Source organism: Centroberyx affinis, unplaced genomic scaffold (assembly GCF_046629955.1).
Source record: "Centroberyx affinis isolate AG114_WGS23_722 - 3 ecotype Tasmania unplaced genomic scaffold, CSIRO-AGI_Caff_v1 ptg002285l_1, whole genome shotgun sequence".
Classification (NCBI taxonomy): Eukaryota; Metazoa; Chordata; class Actinopteri; order Beryciformes; family Berycidae; genus Centroberyx; species Centroberyx affinis.
This window is the reverse complement of record NW_027280562.1, coordinates 160,521-187,935: the sequence shown is the minus strand read 5'-3', so window position 1 is coordinate 187,935 and position 27,415 is coordinate 160,521. Positions and strand designations below refer to the sequence as shown.

Genomic DNA, 27,415 nt, shown 5'->3' with positions numbered 1-27,415 from the left:
ATCTAGGTAGGCTCATTCTCTGTAACGTCCTTTGACACATGCTTCAAAAATAAATGAACTCGAATGATAAGCAAGGGTTCCAGCCTTGGTCACTTGAAACAGGCATTTTGCTCTTGCAGATAGTGATGAAGGGGCTTTTGCGCCACAACTGGATGTGCATCCATTTTTTAGTGAATAAGATGAAAACTCCAATCCTAGTGAATCTACTCATATCATGTCAGTCTGTTCATTGTCCCATTAAATCTGACCTAAATCTAGAGGCTGCAGAGTGCTCCTGTCTTTCTTCGTCCGTGGCCATTTGATCTTGAAGTGTCCTGGGTAAGACGCTTAGAACCGGCCAAACCTTTTGTCGTCTCATCATGTGCCGCTTTAGCTCGAATAACAAGCAACATCAGATAGCGTGCGAGTCTGTACAGAAGTCTAATTGTGATATGGGTGCGGGGGATTGCAGCGTGAATGTGTGTCAAGTCTTACCTCTTCTCGTCTCTGTACCATTCGAACTCTGGCGTGGGCACGGCGGTGGCGTCACACTGCAGCATCCCCATGCGGCCCACCTGGGTCTCTGAGCTCTGGGTTTTCTTTATGGTCGGAGGGTCTGCAGAGTCACACACACTGACATCAGTCATCTGTGAAACCTTCAATGAACTGCTCGCCCCACAAATCTCCCCCGTGTAACCTAAGATCCTCAATGCCCCCTGGCTGGAGTCCAGCACTACAACCGCCCGTGCTTTCTCTTTGTTTTTCCTTCAAATGCTTTGAGATTTGCTTTTACGGGAAAGCGAGTTAGAAGTAAAACAAATTATTCATACTTTATATTGTTTTGTGCCTCCAAATGGGGTCATTTCTTGGAAAATATGTTATGCCTGAGTGAAAGTCTTTTTACATTCTGTTTTTGTGTTTTTTGTGTCAAATCTCATTCTTATTCTAGGCCTTGAAGTCCAAAGTAGGGTAGATTTGGTACTCAATGGGAATATTAATCAGTGCTCAAAGTTCAAAGACTACACATTAATATCATGGATGACTTTTGGCTGACATTCCTTATCTTATTTTTTTTAACCAATCAGCATACACACAGTATATCTACAAACATCATAGCCAAAAATATGCCTTATATAGATGAATGCTCATTTTCCATTTAAGATCAAAGATCAAGCTATAAAATGCTTCGATATAGAGAGCAGCGTCCTCATTTGATTTGGGAATGGAGACCTGGCTAAATTACTGTTTTGGCAAACGGCCCTATGCGTTGTGTTGGAGATCAAAGCGAATTCTATAACTCGTGTCGTCTCGAGGGGCATCGAGACGTTTCATGCGCTGTTCAGCCATCCTCAGCCACTAACATATTGCACTCATCAGATCTAACAAGGACCCCTGACAAGATGAAATTAGGCGATCTTGTTTTGCAACGGCACAAAAGTGTCTGTTAAATGATACGTGGTGCTCGAGAATCAGCGTGGATGTGACAATTTCAATCAAAGTCAGACGTGGGCCGAAATTAGAGATCGTATTTTACACAGATTAATCACGAGGAGACGAGAGCGAAGGGTCCTCGAAAACTTTCGAGATGTGGGCTCCACTCTCCACTGCACTTTGTCTCTACCCTCGACACAATCTTGACTTTCTGCGCTTTTATTTGTTGAGTGCATCGCCTTGCGTGAGACGTGATGTGAATGTTGCGGTTGTGGCCAGTGATCGATTTTAACACTTACAGTTGACGACCACGTTGACGTATTTGACATCGGGCGTGGCGACGTCGTTGCTGGCCTTGCATTCGTAGCGTCCCGCTTGGTTTCGCATGATACCCGATATGTCCAGGTACTCTTCTCCATCCAGCGGCTCCGCTACAGAGAGAGAGATAGAGAGAGAGAGAGGTGGGGAAAGATAGCAGGGAAGAGAGGGAAGAAATAAAGAAAAAGGAGGTGAGATGAAAACAGAGTTAATTTTTCAGCTCCACTTTGATGTAATTAGATTTCCTTTTAATCTCCACTCTCACTTTTCCCAATGGCTCTGAACCAGCCTCATCCACTGACCATCAGTGCCAATGGAAGAGAAACCACATTCACAGATGGATAATTGCAGGATGAATGTGGAAGAGCAACAACTGTCAGACAAAGAACTTCAGACTTTTAAAGAACTTTGAGGTACTTCCTGAGGCTATGTTCACACTGCAGCTGAAAGTGTCCCAATTCTGATTCTTTTCCTTCACGTGTGACACGGATCTGATGTTTTCTAATCAGTGTCAACAGCAACAGAAGCTGCAGCGATGGCATGGAGGACAACGAGACACAACAACGGGAAGGAAGAGAAACAGCTGACCTGATTGGGATTTGGGAAGATGGCTTGATTCAGTCAAAACTCGAAGGCATGCACCGAAACGAGTTCGAGAAGCGTAGGTACAAAAAAAGGATGTGACGTCTTTTGTTGTTATTCTGTGCGTGCATGTCTTTTCGACATCGCTGTCAGTTCATATTGGTGTCGGATATAGGTTGCATCCCGGAATAGATATGAAACAGATATCCAAAATAATCATATCAAATGAGCGGCAATTTGGAATCGAGCGTGTTTTAATGCTCTTCACATTCGCAGTCCCAGACAAGAGAGGTGGTGCAAATTCACATTCAGGTCATGAAGAAAAACTCACACTGAAAGATTTGGAAGTACAACAACAACTGTTGTGTTTGATATTTGAAAAATTGTAAAACCGCTTGGTTGTTTGTCTGAAGGCCTCAATTAACAGTTTAACAACATTTGAACAGAAGGCAAGAAAACCACAGAGACTAACAGACAGATATCTGACTAATTGCTTAATGAACAAGCCAGCTAATTAGCCATGTAAAGAACACAGCATCTCTGTCATCTCATTATGAGAGATCTGGTATGTCTTATTAATGATCTATGGGTGGGTCAGGAGGGGGAAAATGCCAAACACACATCATCAACCACATCTGAGGATAGCATTACTGTGACTGCCATGAGATATTCTCAATTTATTTGATAGGGCTGTGATAATTTATATTGCATATGATATACTGTACAGTATATACCGTATAACTATACATCATGTGCAACATTCACTTGACTTTAATATGGAAAATGAAGTTATCTGAAACTGCAGTAACTTAATAAGAAATCATCAGTCTGTGCCCACTATGTCAACAGTGCAGGTCTCACGGTATTCCTCAGAAAGATACAATTATCTGCAGTGAATGAGGAAGGGAGTCTCTGCGGACCCGGCAAATCTAATAACCACAATAACATTGACTGATATTTCCCTTAATCCTAAAAATAAGAAATGATGGTTTCTTGGCTGAGGAAATAAATTGCACCAAGGAGATCTGCGGGGTGAGCGGGGAAAAAGGCACTGTTTGTAACAACAGTAAATGTCAGCGATCTCAGTTGTGGGTAAGTGCGTGCTCATGTTCCGACTGAGGGGCTGCGGGCGCCGTGGGACCGAGGCGCCGTGCCCTGGGAAATGAACCGGCAACTCCGGGGACTCGGATATGAGAGGTTAGTTGAAAAACGGCTGTTCTGCTTTGGTGAGCGCAAAAAAAATCGTTGTGCCATTTCGAGCCATAAAGCTGACGCGAACGCCAAGTAACGACCTCCAAAAAAACACCCCAGTATGACTTCTATGCATGACTGAACCTCAAATGGTAAAAATCTCAGAAATGGATAACAGTTATTAGATTTTTGGATCTGATTTTCAGTGTTTGTAGCAGAAAAAAATATCCAAATTATCCAAACCAAGTGCACGATTGAGATGGAGGTCCACGGTTACAGTATAATTTCATGTTGATAGAAAGATCAGCGGGATCATGATCAAAGTCTGAACCGGACCACATTCGGCGGTCCCCGGACAAACCGCCAGGGAAGCCTGATTGGAGAGGTATGATTGAAAATCTGTTGCCATGGAAATTCTATTGAAGCTCAATCATCTCCGTGCTTTGGTGTGAAGCCGCACAGAGAGACAGAAAGCCAGGTGACTGCGAAGATCAAAGAACAGAGGACAGATGAGAAGTGAGAGGGGAGGAGAGAAATGAAATGAAATGGAAAGATGAGAGGAAGTGGCTTGGCTAGCGGTGTAAGTGCGGCAATGATCGTCTATAATCTCACCTGGTGTGTGTGTGGAGAGCGACTCAATCATGAAGGGGACCTGATTTATTGTCTATGGAAACAATCAATTACAATACGGAGTGTTTCACACGTCTTTGTTCGCATCCACATGAGAATACCGCTTCCTCCCCATGCACTGTACGCTTCACATGTGACCTAGTTAATGGAAAGTAATGAAGATAGATTGGTTAATCTTGTCTAGGGGGAATTGATTAGAAAGTGTGTGTGCCCCTCTGCATGCGTGCGCACATGTGCCCACGTGTGTGTGTATGTGTGTGTAGGCGTAATGTAAGTGTGAAGCGTGTGTGTGTGTGTGTGTGTGTGTGTGTGTGTGTGTGGATCAGGGGCGGAAGTCACATTTCCTTGATGTTCCCAAGGGACACCGAGAGCGGTGACTGATTCAGAGTGTGCACATTAGAAAAGCCCCATGAAGCCTGGCATTGCATTATATTATTACATCACATTACTATGCTAATCTGGACGGGGGAAGGGAGGGAGGGGGAGAGAGAGAGAGAGAGAGACAGTAGATGAAGTAGTGGGAGGACAAGGATTCTGCATCAGTTCGCAGTTCATTTTCATCCTAAATCAGTTAATGTGTGAAGACTGGGAATGTAGACAGAGATACTGTAGACTGATGGACAGATAGACAGATAGAGAGATGGACAGATGGACAGATAGATAGATAGACAGGCAGACAGAAAGAAAGATGGACAGATAGAAAAACAGATGAACAGATAGATAGAAAGACAGATGGACACAGACAGAAAGACAGATGGACAGATAGATGGACACATAGACAGAAAGACAGATGGACAGATAGATGGGCAGATAGACAGATGGACAGATAGGCAGATAGAAAGGCAGATAGAAATACAGATAGACAGATAGATAGAAAGACAGATAGACAGATAGAAAGATAGACAGACAGATAGAAAGACAGATGGACAGATAGACAGATAGAAAGACAGATGGACAGATAGACAGATAGAAAGACAGATGGACAGATGGACAGATAGACAGATAGATGGATGCATGTGAATGTGACTCACCAGCAGATAACTTGCAAAGGTGGTAAAAGCAGTGTTAAGTATGTGTTTTGGAGTGTGTGAGTGTGTGTGTTTGCATGGGTGTGTAGGCACCTGTGTGCACCTTTTTCACTTTGCACTTTTGACTTTGCACCTCTCTGACTCAGTGAAGACTTTTTCTGGCACCTAAAACTTCTGCCTCTTTCTCATTCTTCTCTCTCTCTCTCTCTCTCACACACACACACTCTCTCTCTTTCTCTCTCTCTCTCTCTCTCTCTCACACACACACACACACTGCTTCTTCCACCTATGAATACAGGTCAAAGTTCAAGGCCTGTCACACTCCACTACACTTCCTTCTTCTTTTCTTCCTTCCTTCTCCATGAAGTATGTTTCTCCAGCTTTTTGTCTTGGTATACTTGGAGTGGGGGCAGAAAAGTGTCAGTAGCCTTGAGCTACTCTAACAATAGAATTCACACTGAGGAACACAGTGGGAATAGACAGTGAAACACTATGTCTATTTTATACTGTGGAAGCATAACAACTGGAATAGAAACCCGTGGTCACAGGAGGTGTTCTAGACCGGTGAACTATGGAGTCTCACCAGGTGAAGCCTCCTCCTCTCAAATATCTCTAAAATATAGAAGATCTACTCTTTGTTATCAGTTGGATATAGTTTGCATTTTCTCAACCAAATGAAGTGCTGGAATTTTTCTCTTAATTTAGTGCTAGCAATAATTTTTCAAGAGTAGGTGTCACTTTTCTAGGGGCTGCATACCTCATTTTGGAATGAACCTACTCAAATGCTTACTTGAGTATATTATCCAATCTAAAATCCTAAACTAAGCATTAAATTGCCTTTGGTGAGATGCTTGGTGCCTGAAAACAGCTGGTTCCTTGTTTTTATGGCTGTTGAAATGCAATTCTTCGACTGTCAGAGGTTCATGCTACTGCAGAGGAAACTCTTCATTCTGCTCCACTAAAAAACGTAAATGGAAACCATGTCAAAATCGAGACGTACGGGCAGCATCTGCAAATAATTCAGTCATGATAAGTTACATTACAGCTCCTTACAGCTAAATAGTGATGGTAAATGAAGCGCTTCAGCCAGCTTGGCTCCGAGCCATTACTATTTCAAAGCTTATGAAGTTCCACTGTAAACTAGATGGAATCGCTGCAAAAGAAAGTGTCAAGAGCTTGTGAATGTTTAGAATGTGGAAGTTGCATAAAAGATGCCTATAGCTGAGCTGTGACATTACGCTGAGCATTTGTTTTTCATGAAAAGTTTAAAACCGCCTTTCACCCCTTACTTGGACTGGAAGCTCAATTTTGGTTTTCTGCCATTCTCTAATTTGTCATGTAGCCTGGCGCTGGCCGTGCTGAAAAGACAATGCATATAATTGCTGTATTTTTCAACACATTGTACTTTAGAAAGCCCTGCAGCCTTTGGGATATGCAGCAGCAGGCTTCTGGAGGGGAGCTGGGAAGAGAGAGAAAGGGGTCTGGAAGCGGCACACTCCTACAAATGCCTGCTGGATACTGATTTGCATTGCGCTGGCAATTTGAAGTTTGCGTGAACAACTACAAGTTCTCCATGTCAATTAAACAACTCTGTAGGAGTGAGAGACGGCGGCGGGGCGGCAGGGCGGCGGCGTGAACACACACAGACCCATACGTGTGCGCATGCTGCCACCCCACCTCCCCCAGGAGAGAGAGGGGAGGAGAGGGAGGGAGGAGGCGGAGGGGGTGAGGGCTGTAAATCACGAACCGGCAACTTCAGTAGGCAACTGAATGATGCTCTTTTGCATATCCTCATGCATCATTCATTGGCATCACTTTAGCACGGTGCGAAACATTACATTTATTTTGCAAATGCTAATTTATGTTAAGCAGCTGATTTGGGAAACTTCAGAGTCGAGTAGCATAAAAGACCCTGCGACATTTATTTTCTTTTGTCTACATGAGTGTGACAGGACGTGTGCCGGTGTGTGTGTGTGTGTGTGTGTGTATACGTGAACATACCAACTTCTCCCTTCTCCCTTCCGGTGTGTGTGTACGTGTGTGTGTGTGTGTGTGTGTGCGCGCGTGTGCCTGCATTCATGTTTGAACAGTCGGCCCTGGCTTTATCTAACGATGCCACATGGCGGCTATCTTCCTGTCAGGAGCCAGTGTGATTTAAATGATGGGTCAATACATAATTACCAAGTTACTCTTCTCATCAACACATTCCTCACTGTAGAGATAATGAATAAATGACTGGGCTCAAACACTGAAAGAATCTGTATCATACTTGGGCTTTTATTGACAGTTAGTTCCCAAAACCAAACAATATGTAAATACTGCATCTATCTATAGGGCCAAATTCCACTATCTTAATGGGATACTGCGCTCAAAGTTAAATGCCCCATTACTTACTTGCTATTTTAATGTGTCAGGTATTGGTTGTAAATGCCTAAAATTCCTTTCACGGCACTAAAAATGCATCCTTCGCATTTCTCCTCTGTGACGGTTTAGGAAAAAAAAATCACTTCTCAGCCCACCAAGGAGGAATTAAAAGAATTTTTGGGGGAAAATTGTGACCTGAAACCTCTTAAATCCTTTGCAATGAGCATCGTTGCGGGACTACTCTTGTTAATGGCAATGGCCGTGTTTTATCGCTTGAATTCTAATGTCCTATTACGCTTGGCGGCAATATATATCCGAGGAGAGAATCCTACATGCACGGCGTCTTTCCGGGAGTCTGAGGACAAAAGGAGAACTTCCACTCCTGTTCACAAGCCATTTGCCGCCGCCGCTGCTGCTGGCGGTGCAGAAACGACACAGGTGTTGCAGCCAAAAAACAAGACGGCTGTTTATTTGCCGCTTCCTGAGCCGAGGCAAGCGACACGCACAGCGGAGCGCTGCTGCGGCCGTCTGTTTTTTCCGAACGCTGTCATTCCTCTCTCAATCTCATTTTCTGACTCGCTCCTTCTCCTTCACTGACTCATACCCTTTTTCTCCTTGTGCTCCGGGTCGGCGTCGGTGCGGTGCTTCCCCGTGCGGCCGCACATCGTACGTAGCCCTGCAATGTTTGTTGTTTGTCCCATTCAAGACCGAGGCTTTAAGAGGAGATTAATTGTTGATAAGACAGAATAGGTTTTAGTGATAGAAATCCCAAAAGGGGGGGGGGAGTCAGGTTGTCTGCTTTTTCTTACACTCGTCAGATAAAGGGATCTAGCCTATTGTTGCGGGAAGACTTCTCATTACTGTCTGGATAGATTCAATAGGCTTGTTTTTGCCTTGGGAGAGGAGGCTTTGTGTTAAGCAAGGATAGCAAGGTCAGGCACAGAGTATCGCTACTCACTCTGTCACCCTTTCTATGTCTGTCACACTCCTTTTCTTTCCCTTTGTCACACACACACGCACGCAAACACACGTGTGCATGCAGACACACACACACACACACAGAGAGAGTGTGAGAAGGCTCTGCTACATGACAACATCCTCAGAGCAGAGCAGAGAGATTGGCATGTGAGTGAACACACGGTGCCTTAGGGAGGCTAACAATGAGACAAACTCATGACTACATCTCTATAGCGTGGCGACAAGTTGGGCATATGTGTGTGTGTGCGCGTGTGTGTGTGTGCTGAAAGAGATGGGGTTGACAGCATTTCAAGTTGTGCATATGTGTGTGTGTGAGTGTGAGAGTGTGTGTGTGTGCTGCGTGTGATTAAAGAGATGTGGTGACAGCAGGCCAAGGCTCTGTCTTGTCAAGCACACTCATCACTCCAGATGACCATGACTCTATCAGTTTGATTTTGTTACTGAACACGGTGCCGGGAAAGCCGCCTGTAAATCACTCGCCTCCAGCAAATACACATCTCCATTTGTCTTTACTGTAACTGACAGCTGACATTGCCCCGTGTCACACCGGTAGAACTGTTTTATAATGACCTGTTAAAGCAGCGGCAACCACTGAATAAGCAATGCATGAAGTAGAAAACATGCTTTTATGTTGTGCATCATTTTGTTTAAGTTTTGAAAAGCTGGCTATAAAGAGGCGACACTAATGTTTGTTTAACCGTTATATATCATGGCAGGTTAACTGTGAAAACTTTATTATTATAACAATGGCCTGGTTAAGGAGAGCTATACTGCCCAGTACAACCACAGTGCTCCACTGCTGGCCACTTAACAGCTCCACTGCAGCAGTGCAGGGCTAAGTGCCTTGCTCAAGGGCATGTCAAGAGTAAGTAATTAGGGAGGGAAGAGCCTGCCTCATTCTCTTCCGCCTGTGTGGGGATTCAAACCAGAAACCTTCTGATCACAGGCTCCCTTCTCCTTCAGGCTACTGCCTCCCTGAGGGGTTTTTGTAGTTCTGGGCTTTAGAAAAAGTGCTTATAGACTTTAAAAAAAAAGTGCTGAGGCCCTGTACAGTGGTGACTTTAAACAAGTGTGAGTTCCAGCGTTTGCCAGCCCAGCGGTGACGAGATCTAATGAGGCCGGGCAGATACAGGGCAAGCTGTGCACAAGATGTTATGTGCAGCGCGTGACAGCAGACTGATTTCAGACCAGCTGCTGATGGCGCTGATTGTAAACAAACAAGTGAACATTGACAGTCAGCAGATCTGAGACCTGCAGAGAGACAGATGAGCAGCTGTCTTCTCCCCCCAAGAGCGTGTTCAAGTCCTTCATGTGCACGCACACACACACACACACACAGCTGAGACATGGAGCTGGAGGCTTGACCTGAGCTGCACTGACAAGGACCTGTCACCGCCTTACACTTCACCCCCACAATCAGCAGAGTTGTCAGCCACTCTCTGTCACTGACAGCTTGCCACACAATGATATGTGTGTATGTCTGTGTGTGTGTGTGTGTGTGTGCCTCCTGCCTAATCTGCTCACCCACTCCTGTTACATAGGAGTTACACTACGGAGGTAGCTATGCATCTCCACTGCCCTGCTCCACTCCCACTGAGAGACAGAGATGTGTGTGTGTGTGTGTGTGTGCGTGCGTGTGCGTGCATGTGTTGAGTGCTGCTCCCGAGCTCCATGTCTCTCCCCAGACTGAGAGAGAGAGGTGCAGAGAGGACACTGAAGTGGCTGTCATACTCTGCTGAAGGAAGAGATGGGAGAATGATGGAAAGAGGGGAAGGCAGAGAGAGCGCAAATGAGGTAGAGGAAGACAGAGAGACAGTCGAAGACGGATAGACGACGAGCCGCAGAGAGGGAGGGAGAGCGGGAGAGCGAGGCTTCCAGACAAGGTGACAGTCCCGGGGAGCACGAGTCTTGGAGCATGGCCGACACTCCGGAGGGTGGCGTAGGAGGGATGTCAAGGGCACTCAGCGTCAAACCTCTGAAAGGCCGCCCTGCCAAGCACTGTTATAAAAGGGTTATGGCTTCAATATTCCACTGGATCATATAGCATGGGAATGTGGGCCGCGGTCCAAATCAATTCATTTGGACAGATGTCTTTGTTGCAATGAAACCGCTGCGGTAGATTCATAGTTTACGGCTTACGGGCTTTTCCAGGGCGACGTGCGGCGAGCAGGGCGGGTAGAGGTGCGGTGTCTTACTCAAGGATGCTGGGACAGGACACACGGCTGCTGATGCATACCAGCGGTGGATAGAGTACTAAACCATCCCACGCAAGTAGAAGTACTGCTACCTTGCTGGAGTATTACTTAAGTAGATGTAAAAGTACTGGTGTAAAAATGGTGTAAAAGTTACTCAGTTATTTTACGTACATGAGATCTTTTCCATGCAATTGTAAAATGAGAGGGTAGAATCCAAACTAGATTCTTTTAATTGGAAAATCTGGAAATTTCAAAATAAAGTGCACAAAGTAAAGATGGATTACTCTTCTCTCCTCTGCTGACTGACTGTTCACTGTGAATGGCTCCACAATTGGCCAATTTTGGCCAAAATTGGTCCATTTTCTGCTTCTTGTGGGGAGCCACAAAATTTGTACTTGATGTGATTTACAGTGTAGCTAAGGACAACACTTCAGCAAAAATATACTTAAAGTAAAATTACTGCTGTTACTTACAGTAACAGGAATAAATATAACTAGCTACTTCCACCTTGGATGGATACACATTAGCTGTTGAGGAAATCAAACCTGTGACTTTTCGGTTACGGGACGGTCTCTCTGACCGCCGGGCCGTCCTGCTGCCAGCGAGCAGCGTCGTAAACAAGCCGGTGCTTCACAACTTGATTTTAAAGCATCATGGCCCAGTTTTATAGAAAGCTCTCAACAGATTGTCCAGATGTGTGTGTCTGTGCTTGAGTGGATCGGAGGTTCGCTGTGGTCGTCCTCCCTGCAGCGCTAAATGACTGACAAACTCTATTACACCAGAGAGGTGAGAGGACCTCGAATGCATAATTGAACATTAATTAACCACTGGAGTTACTATAACTAATGATAAGAATGATTGCACATCTAATGAAACTGGCCATTTGCATACTAAAACACCAGTCTCTGTCCTTTCTCTCCCCGTCTCCTGTCTGTATCTCCCTCTTTCCCTCTTTCTTTCTTTCTTTCTTTCTTTCTTTCTACCTTCCTTCCCTCCTTTTCCCAAGGCTAGTATAACTTCCGCCACTTCCTCCTCCTCCTATCTCCGTGTGGGTTCTCCTTTGCAGCATTGTGGCGTGTAATACCAGCAGGTGCCAGGAGGCATGTATTTTTCATGCTTGCCTGACTTCTATTTTGGTGGTGCCAGAGGCGTGCAGTGAAGGATTCCTTGCTTGACCAGTGGCTCCATTTCCCCCCTCATCGTGCTCGGTGGGGGGCCCCCATTCTCCCGGCCAAACACCACCCGGGAGCCCCCGTCTCTGCCCTTTAGCGGCTATGCTGGGGGAGTAAAAATAGGGGTGGACTCCAGCTGGGAACCAGCCAGCTAGACATATCAACACCAACATGTGTGCAGGTCTCAGCGATTGCATGTCGCACACACACGCATACACAAGGCAGACATTTGGCTTCGTGCACACAAACACACATATGCACAACACCTCTCCTCACCCACCTCCTGATTTCCTCCCCTCCTCTCCTCTCTCTCCCGTTCCATTCCTCCTGTCCTGCTGACTATTCCTTCACCTCTCCTCCCCTCTACGCTCTATTGATCATGCGCCTCACAAGTCCAAGCAATGAGCTATTCAATCAATATCCACAGCGGCGCCCACACCGAGGCTGAACAAAAAGTGTTTTGATAAAAAAGTACAAGAACTACAAGATGGGATGCTGCCTATCCCCACCGTCTCACACTTGGAGGTATAATAGATGTCACACTGCTACCGTGCACAATATCATGCACTATATGTCAGCCTCACATCTTCAAAGTTTTACATCATTTGCCGGCTTCAGTGACTGTGGTCAAAGAAACCTATTCAACCTGTTTCATGAGGCACCCGGTGCATTTGCCGGGTTGTTTGTCCTGTGGATTCTGGGCTGGTTATAAAATAATGATCAACTGAGAAGGCATTGAAACAAGTTGCCATGGTATCACTAGAAGTTTCCAATCCCTAATATCTACAGTATATATATATTTACACAGAAAGAGCAAAAATATTAAGGATTCTTACTCTTGTTATGAAGCACACTGATGAAATGAATCCAGGTAAAAGCCATTATCCCTCACTGATTCCCCTTATTAAATCTATACCAATCACAAAGGAGGAGAGGTAGATAAAGAGAAGCAGACGAGTTAGAAAAGGGATTTTGAAGCTTTGAGACAATTGAGATGTGGATTGAGTAAATGGTACTGGAACTCAACATCCGCAAAAGGGTCCCTTCTATTTTGTACATTCAGTGTATATGAAAGAAATAATTTCAATTCAGGCTATTATATTATATGTGATTGTTCTTTGAATTGAACTGGTGCATGTACCATGTCAACGCGAGCACCTTGTTTGTCATGCCGATATAAGTCCCCTTCCCTGCTCAGAGTGCAGAATCCTTCGCCTGCCTCGTCGTCGTCTCAGATCAGGCTCAAAGGGCTGAAATCTTGACTAAGTCTCAGTATTCCTCATTCCATCTGATGCCTCTCAGAAAGTGTTGACGGAGCAGGTTCAAAAATCCCTGCCTCAGACATTCACCGGCAATATGTTTTCAGACCCCTGGAAAATTCATTCCATTCAGCCCCGCCATGCATCAATTACAAACCAAGCCAAATGATGCGTGAGCAATAACTCTGCTTGACTTTTTGTCTCAATGACAAACACAAACAGTATATCTGATGCCGTCTAATATGTGCATATACAGTATATTCCGGGCATTGAAAATGTTCCTTCGCTCTATCTAGCCATCTATGCAGCCTTCCATTCTGTCTGTCCACCTGTCATTAAACAAACGAACGTGGCAATTATAATCTAATTATCTTCCTGATGACCAACCGATGGTGACAACGACGGCAGAGAGAAAAAAGAAAAGACTGCAGAGAGCCGAGAAGAGAGCGGTTTCAGCCTGGGTGGCCCCGCAGGAAACAGATGACAGCCGTAATCAATGTGGGCACCTTGAGAATCCCTGCTATTAACTATCACATAAACAAATCCTATGACGGACTACCGATTGAGACAGTTGGCTGAAAACATTCGACTCCGGCGTCGGAGGCATCATCTGTCACTCAAGTCATTAGAGCTGCAGGAGAGTGCTGCAGGTTTTTCTTCCAAGCCCCTGAGAAAAGAAGTTTTCCTGACAAAACTTTACAATAGACACATTCCAGAGCCGACTTGTTACGGTGTGAAGTTTGACGACTTTCTGGGTTGTTATAGTCTGTTTGTCAGTGTTATAGTCTGTTTGTCAGTTTGGTTTGTTGTAGTCTACAGTTTTACGGCTTCGTTGGTTTGATTTAAAGCAAACAGTTTCTCACTTGCTCCTTTAGCCTGTTTTTTGGCAGAGGCTGGCTTTGGAGTTTTGTAGAAAATGTAATTACATCGCATAATATAATGCATTACCTGTTTCTACAGGTCTCATTTGTTTTACAGCTACTGTACAGAGACTAATGTATAGGCTCAGCAGCACTGGAGGACACACAGTACAGTGTCTCAGAGGTGAGAACAGTCTATATCCTGTGGGCCTGTTATCGCTGCCATGACCAGCCAGTGTGATTGTCACTAACCTGCAGGTGTTCTCAAAGCCGCCTGATTGGATATTGACAGTATTCAAAGGGGAGAAATCATTAAGATGCCATATTGCCATATTAGTGCTAACACTTTGCACGCTTTTTTCAAACTACCAGCACCTTTTTTACATTAAAGTTAATGGGAGGTGGCCTGAAGGTGGATGGAAAGTGGCCGCTTTGGAAAAAAAAGAAAAGAAAGGAAGGCCTATTTTTAGACAGAGTGGAGTGCATTCTAAAAGAAAAAAGTTCAGCGTTTTAGTGGAATGCATATGACCACTTTTTGTGAGCTGACCAACAGCAACAAAGAGAAGGCAATGTTTTAAGATACATACGCAGCTGAAATGACAGAAATGGAAACAGTACTGGTAGGTAAATCGACAGTAGTTTCTGCTAGGTTTTTGAGAGCTGTACATACAGGAGGTAGGCTTCTGTTTGCTGATAGCGGCAGCTCCTGCAGCTAGTCCTATGGAAGCAAAGTGCACTTTGATTGAACAGCTCAAAATGCCACTCAGGCTCTTCCTACAGTAAAGTGGAATAATATGAACACTATTTTTCAAACATAAGGCAGCGACTTTGTTCTTCAGTCAGGTTTTGAAAATTGGTTTTTACTAAATCATTTCTAATTGAACAACTTAAAGTTACCTTGCTGCAGAGAGGACTTCCAGGTTGAACAAACTGCATGTCGCCATGGAGACCGGCATCTATTTTCTGTGGGCCTTGCTAATGACCAGCAGGTGTGGCTGTCGTTAATCTGCAGGTGTGTTGTCTCATATGGCTTGAAGAGGATACTGTGGAGTGCCCTCATTTTGAAGAGGATTTTGTGTGTGTGTGTGTGTGTGTGTGTGTGTGTGCAGGCATGCGCGTGTGTGTGTGTGCTCTTGTACCTCTATCCTTGCGAGAGCCAGCTTGAGTTTTCGACATTCAGAGTGAAGTGAGGTCATTTTGGCCATTTCTCACTTCTTCAAGGGGCTATTTCAGGGTTAGGGCTTGGTTTTAGGGTTAATATAAGAATTAGGAGTAGGTTAAGGTTAGGTTAAGGGTTAATGTGAGGCATGTCGTGGTGCGGGTTAAGGTTAGGGGTTAGGGATGAGGGAATACTGTAGTTAGCGGAGGGCTTCCTAAGGATAGAAGTACAAGGATGTGTGTGTGTGTGTGAGTGCCTTTGTCTGCACATGTGTTCGTGCACAGCGATATGTGCCCAAAGTCACGCATAAGGATATGAATATGCATGGGGCTCCATGCGAGTGTGTGTCCCAGCAATAAGTTGTGAGCCCGGCTAGCCAAGCGGAGCGGCGATACCGCCCAGGCAGGCGAGGGTGTGAGGCAGGGAGACCACAGGCTGCCAGACATCATTATCTCTCCCAGCAGTCCCCCACGCTCTCTGTGACTGGGTTAAAAGAATGGTTTCTGGTGGGGGGTGGTGGGGGGGCGGGGGCACCTACAAAACAACAGCAAACAAAACAACAACGGCGCCAGTGTCCGCAAATGGTGTGGGACCCCCATCTCGGGAGCCACATGTGCCTGCGCCGGCTTGTAAGGATCCAATCCTGCCAGGACGCTGACAGGATTTTCCTCCATCGCACCAGTTTCCCCCTTCTCACCGTTCACGCCGTCTCAGGAAAGAACAAAGATTTGTGGAGGGAGGTCTGCCCACTCTTTCCTCAAACACACACACACACACAAAAAAAGACAGAGCAAAGAAATGAAAAGAAAAGCTACCTTATGGAGGAAAATGTACCAAACTTGCAGAGGCGTAGTCAGTAAAGCTCAGGCCGTTGCAGCCTGAAAACCCTCTATTGAGCTACACGTTCTTTCCTTTTGTTCTGTGTGTTTTAAACTTAGGAGGCTTTACCTAACTTTGTGAGCCATCTGGACCTCGAGGGCTCCTCTTCAGTTTTTGCAGCGAAAAATATGAAAAGGAGCTTTTCACTTTGCACCGCAGGTCTGAACAGCAGCCAGTCAGTTCCATATGGCTCACAGGATTAGGCTGTACAAATCACTCTTCTTTAACTCAACCAGACAAAAGAGGGAAATACACCTATCCAAGTTGTTCAGCTGCCAGGTGTAGAAAACAGATGCATTTGGGGAAACATGTCTGGAACACTGATAAACTGACACAGTAATTGATAAAGACACGCAAACAAAATGACTTTCAATCAGCGCGGGGCTGTTATCAACCTGAGATGCTGTCTACTTGATCATCTCATCCATCACACTAGAAGCTTATCACGCAGTAGGGGACATTGTTCTTTCTTCCTGAAACTCGAATTAAATCCGAAAGCAACAATATTTCCGGCATCTGAGTTCTACCTAATTACCGACACAGAGCTACCTGCGCATTTGTTGTTTTCCTGAATCCTGGATGGCATGCCCATACATCATCATGCCTGTGTCTTACATGAGAACTAGGGCTGCAACGATCAGTCAGCGTAATCGGTTATGCAAATTTGTCAACGTGGATTTTTATCAAGACGCGTTGCTTGAAAGATGAAGTCTTAACGGTCAATGATGCAATGTGTGCAGGAAGCGCTAGGTGGCAGCACTGCTTCAAATGACTAGCTGATTGTGCAGTAGAGAGGCAAAGAAGACCTACAGCTCCACCCATGAGAAGAAATATAGACCGCGAGTTTCATAACAAGGTCTGGGAATATTTCAACTCTAAAGCCAGCAATACAGCAGAGTGAAACATCTGCAAAACACGATGCCTAGCATCAGCACAGCATCGTTACATCCATATTTAAAACCAAAGCATCCTGGAGCCACACCTGAACCAGATAGTAGTCAGCGAGTATTTAAACTACCTGGCTATCAATAGTGGAGTAGCTTGACTACAGACCTAAATATGTGAAAATAAATAATTGAGAAGTAAACATGTAGCTCTGGCTTCTCATGGTTAGTTAATTATGATTAATGTTAGAGGATAATGTTAACTGAGAGCTCCCATCTCCACACAAAATGTTTTCATAAAACTTAACCATATATCCATAATCTATGATTGTCTTTGCATTAAATTAATAGTTATTTGAAGAGTATTTTCTAATTTTCAATTAAGGAAAACACTCAAATACACAATGTTAAGGAACAATCCCACAGTTAAATGCCATTTAGAATAAGACAATATTGTTCTGCAATAATACAATAATAATACAATTATAGTTTTTTCTTCCCTTTTTCCTAGCAACAAAGGTGTATAGATGACTTTCTCCTTAGTTAGCAGAAGCCTTGACAGAGAGTATCACCTGCTCCTCAGATACAAGAGGACTCAATACAGCTGCTTGATTCATTTTTCTTTTTGTCATGACTGATAAAACAAAGAAAATAATTGTGTGAGTAATCGCTTCATCGAAAAACCATACCAAAATAATCGTTGCCGCCGTAATGAGAGCCTTCAAGCTCTTCCCATTGGAATAACAAGCACCCACAGGTGCAACAGTTGACTCAGCAAAACTGTTTTTTAAAGGCTGCATGGTCTAGACACATAATGGTGACAACAGACAATACTATAACTTACACTTGGATCAAAGTGTGACGTAATTTGCCACAGGCGTCCTGATCCCTTCGCTTCTTACCTCGTGGGCTGAGCAGTCAGCAGATGACGCATGGACCTGGCGTGCCATTGGCCAGACAGCGAGAGTGACACAAATGACAATGAGAAGCGATTGGTTGAGTCTTACCTGAGGGGTTGAGCAGCCGCCAGGTGATGGCTGGATCCGGCCTGCCGCTGGCCAAACAGCTGAGTGTCACGTTGCTGCCCTCATTCACTGTGATGTCTTCTGACACCTTGTAGATGTTGGCTGGAACTAGAGGGACGAGGGAAACATCAAGGTCAGGATCACCATTGCTTATGTGTATATAGCAAAGTGCAGTTTTGGAATTACACTCTTCAGCTCTCGTACACATTGACCCCAACTGCCTGGGGATGGGGTCAACTTTTTTTTGGTACTTTTTTCAGTAACTTGGAAAACAGAAAACATTTCATTCATCTTTCTTTAAAATACAACGAAATAGAAAACTCTGTCTACAAATTGAGCAGTCATACTGTTCCATTAGCACCACTGCTGCTCTGCCATGCCGGCTGCTATTGCTTCCTTAACATGCCCTGCCACATATTTATGGAACTCTTGGCTATAACAATAAGTTAAATGCAAAACCCTACTAACCCCTGATCCCCTAAGTAAAAGTTCAGAAAAGCTTTTTAGAGAACCAAATTTCTTCCTGCTGCTTCAGCCCTCAGAGGTTCTTAAACTTTTTCAGCCCGGGACCCAAACGAGCAGTTTAATCTCTTGCCCCGGGACCTGAGCTCATGAAAACAGATTGCTTCTCTTGTCATATAGGGAACCGCAAGAAGCTTGCTACCGTTTTTTAGCTCTGACTCATAGTTTTGGAAAACTAGGCTTTAATCTATGAATCAACATTTAAAGGTGAAATGAGGAATGTGTGTGCATGTGTGTGTGCGTCTGCGTGTGTGTGTGTCTGTGTGTGTGGGTGGGATACGGATGTTCAGTGTTTAATAATTGTGCTGGCTTGCGATCGCCATTTACGCCTCACTCCTACTGCTCCCACTCCCACACAAACAAACAAATAAACAGAAACTTAGACAGGCAGAGAGAGAGAGAGAGAGAGAGAGAGAGAGAGAGAGAGAGAGAGAGAGAGAGAGAGATAAGTCTTTACTCCAGCAAAAACAACTCAGGTGAATTAAGAAGGCAAGGTACATTCTGTTTTAAAGCGAGTCAGCAGCTAAGATGCAATCAATCATGGCGGATGTAGAGGGCATATATCACTGTGTTTCCACAAACTGCGGGTGGATCGGCGGGATAAGGTATCACATATGCAGATATGAGACCAGAATTATAAATAATGATCAATGACTTTGGAATATGATGAATATGGGAACATGCGGCATAATGCGGGCAAATGAAAAAGTAGAACTTTCATTTTTCATTCAGCTGCTATAAATGATAAGTGGATTTTCGGTTCTAATTCGAGGTGTGTGTGTATGTGTGTGTGTGTGTCTCATGTGTGTTTGTCATTCATAATCGTTTTATAAGTGATCTCCTAAGATACCGGTTCACCATCAGTCAGCCAAAAAATACACAAGCAGCTATCTGCCTCACTTCCCTGTCTCTGCCTTTGCTGCAATGTAAACCTGCCACTATCCTGCACTATCCTATAGCTTAATATTGCTTTCAAAGCCGTAGGCGGTGTTGCACACAATAAATGACAGGCTAGACTATAATCTGAACACATTACTCTCAGATTTATTATTCAGCAAATGATGACAATCCCTGACCATGATAAGTTTGTCAAAGTATGTGTTGTTATTATCTAAAGCCAGAATCGCCTGTTCATTTGAAGGTATCTGTAATTGGATATGTGTTTTTAATGGATTACAGTTACTGCTTTTTGCAGTCAGATCACTGCTATATCATTTCCTTTAAATCAAATCTGTAAGTACAGTAGATTGAAAAAATGATATACAGACATTTTTGCCAGAATCAGCATTTTAAATGAGGAATTCCATCATCTCTCTGCAGTTTTATTACCAACAGCATGAGCAGAAACTAATTAGTAACTGCTTTTAAGATGGCTGATGGCCATCTTAAAACCAGCCAGAAGGTTACAGAGGCAAGGTGGGTTGCCAGTTTGAGTCCCCGGGCCGGTCTGGAAGGTCTAAGTGGAGGAGGTGATACGCTCTCCCAGCCCTTAACAACTGTTGTCAATTTGTCCATAAACAGGGCACTTAAACCCCAACTGCTCCATTAAAGTGACTCAGTGGCCCTACTATAAAGAATGTAGTTGTACTCCTGTTGCTGGAGTCATTCATGCCAGCCGGGCTTATGGCTTCTTCTCGCAGTCAGGTCTGTTTCCGGTCTCTGATCTTCCATTCTACCAAGCATGGTGGGCCGAACTGAACTCCTGATGTAAATGCGGGATGTGTTTACTTCTACCACAGAGAGTGAGTTTAACCAGCAGCTCACTGGTCAGCTCCCAGAGGTGATTATATAAATAGAATGTGGGTGAACCTCTCAACCTGCAACTGCCCCTCTTGGCCTTTGCGGTAGAGAAAAACACGCTCTCAGGACACGTGCTAAACAGGGTTATTTACAACTTGTGCATGTAATCTCAATCATTTGCTGAACCTGTTATAGAAGATAGACAGTCAGTGTTATGAGGTGGCATCTGAGGAAATTTTATGTTATGCATCATTGTGTGTATATTATGCATGGGATACTCCTTGATGTCCTCTTTCCTTTATTCTCTGTTTAATCTGTTTTTGTTCTTTCATTTATATACAAATCCCCTTCCATTTATTTAATCTTCCTTTATTCAGTTTTGCTATTAATGCCTGCCAAACGCAACAATCAGCCCGTGCCTTGGAGGATCAGCTAGGCCGGTGTTAAGCTGAACGTATAGCGAACAATACATTCAGAACAACAAAAGCGCACATGGAAAAAAGCTACACGGCACAGCCTCGCAAGTGTCCCGAGGATCATATCTAGCTGCAGACACAGTTGTGAAAACAAGCTTGTGTGTGGATTCATGCGATATTTAAATCTGATAGGACTTGTCATGGCGGAATAAAAAAAAGCTGCCGCTGTTCCTCCATATCTGACCGTATTTTCTTAGAAGCAATACTTCAGTGTTTGTCTCTCTCAGATTGTTTCTCCGGCAAGGTTATTATTGAGGCTTTGTCTCTGTACGGCATCACTAACGGCCTCCCCCACCAACATCTTGCTCTCTCTCTCTCTCTCTCCCTCTATCTCTCTCTCTCTCTCTCTCTCTCTCACACACACACACACACACACACAGATACAGAAAACATCCCTGCTCTCTGCTGCTGAAGTAACCCATCTCTCTAATACCAACTGACAACACAGCCACGATCGTGCCAAACAGCATTTTAAATGAAGCCATACAGAGTTATTGCTGGAGTCAAATGACCAAAATGAAGATGTGTTTTCCAGATATGGGTAGATGGAGGGAGGAGGAGTGGTGGGGCGGGGGGCGGGAGGTGGGGGGGCGGTACACTAGATTGAGGTGACAAAGAATCCAATTGACTTTTCTTTTTTTTTCTCTCTCTCTCTCTCTCTCTCTCTCAAAAACAACTAGGCCCTGCAAATACCATGATTGGCTGAGTAGGATGTGTGACTGGAGCATTAATCCAAGGAAGCATAGATAAAAATGAGTCGGAGAGGAAACAACTGCTCCCAGACTGATAACCCCGTCACTTCTCTTAACAAGGGAGCCGATGGAAGAAGAAGAAGAAGAAGAAGAGAAGAGAAGAGAAGAGAAGAGGAGAGAAGAGAGAAGAGAGAAGAGGAGAGGAGAGAAGAGAAGAGCAGAGAAGAAGGAACGGAGAGGTGAGGAGAGAAGTGGATAGGGGAGGAGACGAACAAAGCAAAGCAAAGAGGGGATGAGGGGAGAGGAGAAGAATGAAGGAGAGGGGAAAGAGGAGGAGAGGAGAGATAGGGCATAATAGTGGAGGAGTGGTATCGACATTTCAGCTCTCGGGCGTGGCGCGCGGCTCCTGGTGTCCAGCTGTCAGCGATGAAGGGAGGGGAGACAGAAGAAAGGAGAGAATTGTAATCTTAGTCATAGGTCAGCCTTCAAGGAACAATGTTGGAAAGGGCAGCTCTTTGAAAAGCACTTTACCTCCACAGCCATGGGACGGCTGAATTCCATAGAGATGCACTGCACTCTCCGCTAATGTTTTCGCTATGGCCGGGCCTGGGTGAACTACAGTATACGCACAAACACCTGCATTGGCACACATATAGGGTAGCGCGCGCACACACACACACACACACACACACACACACACACACACACGCACACAAGCACGCACGCAGGTGTATACTCACAACACACATACACACTCACACATCCACACACCCGTGATGATTTATTTCCTAATTTATTCACTTTTAATTTCATTTTCTCATAGACTCCCCAAAGTAGAATTAATTTTCATTCATGGAATTATAGCCGGTGATTTGACTATCATGAGCTGTATGGGACTATTTTCTTCTTCGGGTTTGATCGTTTTTTTTTGTTTTTTTTACCCCCACTACAAAAAATACAAAACAAAACAAAAAAACCATGTCCTCTCCAGCTAACAATCTCAATGTGGTTTGGTTTTCCAGTTCCTCAAAAAATAATAAATCTCTGATGAAAACGGTATAAATACACTGACCTTGCTTTCAACTCTAATTTCAAACTTCAAAGAAAGAGAGGAGAGAGAAAGAAAGAGAGAGAGAGAGAGAGAGAGAGAGAGAGAGAGAGAGAGAGAGAATCAGAGAGTAATTAGGGAGGAATGTGTTTGTGTTTGTGAGTTTGTGCGTTAAATGTGTGCCCGCATAGAGAGAGAGAGAGAGAGAGAGATAGAGAGAGAGACACACAGAGAGAGAAAGATAAAGAAAGAGAGAGAGAGAGCGCCATGGGCAGTTCCTGAGTCCTTGTGACAAGTTCTCCGCTACGGGGAGAAATGGATGCTAATGAAAACACTGAGCTTGTATCCTTGCATGGCTTACTATCACCGCTTTCACACCTTCATCAATGGCGGCATTTACATGCAACTGCTGCCAAGCGCTCTAATGAAGACAATAATGCGATTAAGCCTTTTAAATGATTCTATAGAGCGACACCTCCCCCTAATAATGTATTTACAAGGAACATGCGGTTACTGTGAGTATTCAAATGAGCAAAAACTGGCAGGTCACCAAGTACACGTGATCACACTTGAAGAAACAGTCTCTGTAATTGCCAATAATATCAGAGTACAACATAATCAGTTTTCTTTATATATCTCCTCGCATTGTTGTCTTAATTGCATTACAATCATATTTTTGTGAGTTTGTGAATGTAGTCATTGTTTCATCTTGCATCAAAATGTCAACTTTTCAGGATCTAAGAGCCTCTAAGAGAATTGTTTTCAGACTGACGACCACGCAATTTTCAGTTTTTCCATCGAGTTTTGAAAAGAGGGATCACAAGACCAAGAACTTGCCGATTCTTTTTCAGCCTTCATTTTACAGTTAAAACATGAAAATCACCAACGTTAGAGCTGCGGGGTTTTCACACAACAGCAGCATCCGCCACCGGACGCTAATTGAACCATCTGCTGATTTTCTTCAATGGAGTAGATGTTTATCTGTCTGAATTTGGACGCACTGATTCCCGAGGGGCCCATTTCGTTCTCGAAGACGGCGGGTTTATCAGCGATATCTCTGCAGAACCCTCCCTCTTTCTCTGACTCTCTTGTTTTCCCCCCTCTCCGTTCCCCTTTATCTCTCGCGATCACATGCAGTCTCCCCTCTGATGTATGCGCGATGAGTGCACAAACTCAAACGTGCGTATCGGGCATGAAATTAGCCTTTGAACAGAAGCAGGGGAGGCAGCAGGTGTTAAAAGATGCAACCTCTCCCACCTGCACTCTGTCAGATTGCTTTACATTGAAGCTAAAATGTTCATTACACTTCAAGGATCACCGTGCCAAACTCCATTCCACTCTTTAAGGCGCACCTGGGAAATAACAAATGTAAGGCTTTGGTATTTGACAGCGGAATTCATTCTCTTACCTCGCCCCGCTGCAGCCGATCGGTTTGAACAACCGGATACATGCAGCTTTGTGGGCGGGTGTTGGAGTTAGGGAGAACTCTGTTTTATAAGCACAGAACAGTGATTATTCAAGCAGCATGTGTAACTACTGCATGGCGATGAATCGACTAATACTGCCACCAGCTCTCTGTATGTGATTTTATTAATTTTTTCATCTCTAGCCTCCCTTTGCTCCCTCTTACATTTACTCCCCACTGGCTGTCAATGTGACATTTGGAGGAGTGATGTAGCAGGGAGTGTAGAAGAGGCAGGCGATTATGCTCGGCTAATTTGAAACCATTAGAAGATAATCAGGAGAAAGCACTCGCGGCTCTTTAGCTTTTAGCTTTTAGTGTTCGGAAGCTTTGCTGCCAATTACCTGCTTTCTGTGAAACAAGGTCAGCCCAAAAACTTTTCCTCAAAGGACCCAAAAAAAAAGAACAATCTAACCAGCTGGTTGGCCACCAGAGTAGCTGCTGTGACAACTCTGAAATTGAATAACGTTGCCTAAAACAAGCACCCGCCGTGCCTCGCTCACTCACGACGCCTGTATTTGTGTGTGTGTGTGTGTGTGTGTGTGTGTGTGTGTTGCCTCTCCCTGCCTCTCCATTCACGCACCTTGACCTAACCAGGCAATCTGTTATTGCAGAAACTGAGAGAGTGACAGTCAGGCAATCTTGACCATTCAAGGGCTGAAAAGGAGAGACCACCATCAATCCAGCTGGCCTTCTCTGGAATGGGGCGTTTGAGGTTAGAGGAAGAGACGAAGCACACGCACACACACACACACACAAAGTCACACACACACACACACACACACACACACACACACACAGAAATCTTTTATAAATCTGCCACGAAAAATGTGAAAAAGGCCGTATTATGCCCTGACACATGGTATGGCTTAGTGAAAGGAGTTTTAAAGAGGGGAAAAAGGCCGAAGGAAAGAAGAGCTACATAAAGGGAAAAAAGAGCCGAATGTAATCGCCATGCTGCATCTCCGAACGTCTGCAATGTGCCAGCGTTGATAAAGAATATCTCTTTAGATTAACGCTAAGCCTTGTGGCTGAGCTGTCGGTGGTGCTCTTAGCACTGAGTCACACACACACACACACACACACTTACACCCATTTACGTGTATGTATGTTTTCCACAGCTACTTATATGTCCCCATACTGTGTGACTCATTGTTGATATCCGCTCCTGATCCCTTCAATTATTCATAGTGACAGTGTGACTTTATGTAACGACAAGATACATCTGCATTTCATGAGCTACTGCACGCACGCGCACACACACACACACACACGCAGACTCTCACACACACACACACACACACACACACACACACCCACTTATGCACAAATTTTGCCTGTGCCATCACGTCACAACAAACAAAATACAGAACAGCACCAATCTCGTTTGATCAGAGACCTCGGGGTGTTTTTTCTGCAGCGACGTACACACACACACACACACACACACACACACACACACACACTCTAACTATTCTCTGTCTGGCACTGCAGAATTGAAAGGAAAGAGAATGCGTAGTTCTGAGAGCCGGGCTGATGCTGCTGCTGCTGCTGCTGCTGCTGCAGTAGAAGGAGCTCGAGTGGCATGGCGATGCCAGTGGGCGCCTCCTCACCTTTATTCACTCCTGGCAGCTGGGAAAACAGAGGAAGAGCGGGGAGAGGAGAGGGGAGATGAGAGAGGTTGATGAGAAAGGAGAAGACGCCGCCTCTCTTCCCTCCGTCCCGATCGTAGCCTTCAGCGGCGGCAGTGCTTTTAAAATCCAAGCTGCCTGTGAAGCTTTCAAAGGAAGGAGCGGATAAGAGACAGATGGGACGGCCTGCTGGAGGCGCTCGTGGAAGCGAGGGAGAAAAAGGGAGCTTTCTCTGTCGTTTTTTTTTTTTTTTTTTTCTAAGGAGGACTGTGCACATTCGGAGGCCCGTCATTGCCTCCATCCGTCCCCGCGATCTAGACCGCGGTCTACTTGAGGACACAAAGGTGATTAATTAAAATCTTTTCGCGGTCGGCGATGAGGAGTGTTTTCCAGACGCGGGGTTGCGCGCGAGGGCAGCGGCTCGTAAATCACATGAACATTTAATTGGTGTTTGCACTGAAGGAGGAAAAACAATGGAGAGGAGGGAAGTGAGATAGAAAGGCGTAGTGGCTGTTTTTTTTTGCTAACAAGCTCGACGCAGGCAGCCAGGAAAGGGTCAGAGGAGGGAAAATGCAGCGGATGGTGTTTTTTTTTTGTAACACCAACTAATGGCAGCTCTTGCCCTTATGAAAAATGTGTCTGTTTATATGTTCCATATAAGCTGTTATTCTTATCTTCGCCTAATGGAGGTAAATCCACTGCCTCCTCAGGACCAATAGCTTTGTACTTTAAGCTTGGCATCCACAAACTGAGGAAGGCTTGCCAAAAAAACACACCAGGCAAAGCAGATTTTGCATTCAAGACCTCAGATGATTTAGAGGCTTACGATATCATACTGAGGATGGGGGGGGGGGGGGGGGGGGGGGGGGGGGAACAAAGATGGCTAGACAAGCTGACTCCAAGGTTATAGATTCTTGGCTGCAATGGCGGCCATTTCCGCTACAGGTTCCATTTCTTCAACTGTTTAATACCACTCTCTGCCCTTTGATCTTCTAGTTCCAAATACCATTCCTCATTATGTCACTTTGTCTAGACTCGGGTTACTGGAGATCACCAGCGCTCCCCCCCCAGCCTCTCCATGCGGCTCAGTCTAGGTGCCTCCTGCACCCCACCACTTCCCATTATCCTCCACCAACACCTCACTATCCTCCTCCCAAACCGATGCCACCATCACCTCTCCACCCTCCGCCTAAAGCTACATCTAGTCTAGTCCCCATCTAGTCTAGTCCTTGATCCACGGCAGAGGTCCGGCGCCCCTCCGCCGCGCGCCGAAAGGTGCTGCGCAAATAATCGTTTTTTTGCTTCTCGTGTTCCTCTCATTCTTATTCCAGTCTTAATAGGGCGTCTCTCGAACTAGTGATTATAATTTTTCAATTCATTCATTATTCATATAATTATTCATTATTCATAATTACATCCATTATAATGCTAGTAAAAATATCACCATAGGACTTGAACTGTATTAAAATGGAACAAAAAAAGACTTTCAACTAACTAAATTATAATCGCTGAATCCAAATCGAAGAGTTTGACATCAGTATATGAGCTCGGCTCGTGTGATTGAACAAATTAATATTTTAGAGCTGCGCCTGAGCCAGACTTTGATCATTCTGTATCTTATCCATGAAAACAGTTACTTCAGATGTTCAATTACTCCGCATGGTTATTCACATGTAGATACCGACTGAGTATTGATTAAATCTAAATTCAATTTTACGTACTAATAAAGCTAGATAGTATCATATCGATCCATGCAACGGCATACTGTCTTAATGTTCAGCCGGGCATCAGAAGGGCCTATCAAATTATAGCTTGACTTATTGTGGCATTCAGATGGCCTTTCAGCGTCACTCCCCTGATCCTTAAAGGCCCTGAAGCATGTTCTGTGGAAGTCAAACCAGCAATCAGCA

The 27,415-nt window shown here is 44.7% G+C and overlaps 1 protein-coding gene across 1 annotated transcript in view; it reads right to left on the bottom strand.

The window, feature by feature from the left end:
* lsamp (limbic system associated membrane protein) overlaps nt 1–27,415 on the bottom strand; it is a 166,162-nt gene that overhangs the window by 9,584 nt on the left and 129,163 nt on the right. The window contains exons 4-6 of the mRNA XM_071532930.1: nt 17,917–18,042; nt 1,710–1,841; nt 475–595 (exon numbers count right to left, since the gene is read on the bottom strand). Coding sequence (XP_071389031.1) covers nt 475–595; nt 1,710–1,841; nt 17,917–18,042 — 379 coding nt within the window. The remainder of the gene's footprint in view (nt 1–474; nt 596–1,709; nt 1,842–17,916; nt 18,043–27,415) is intronic.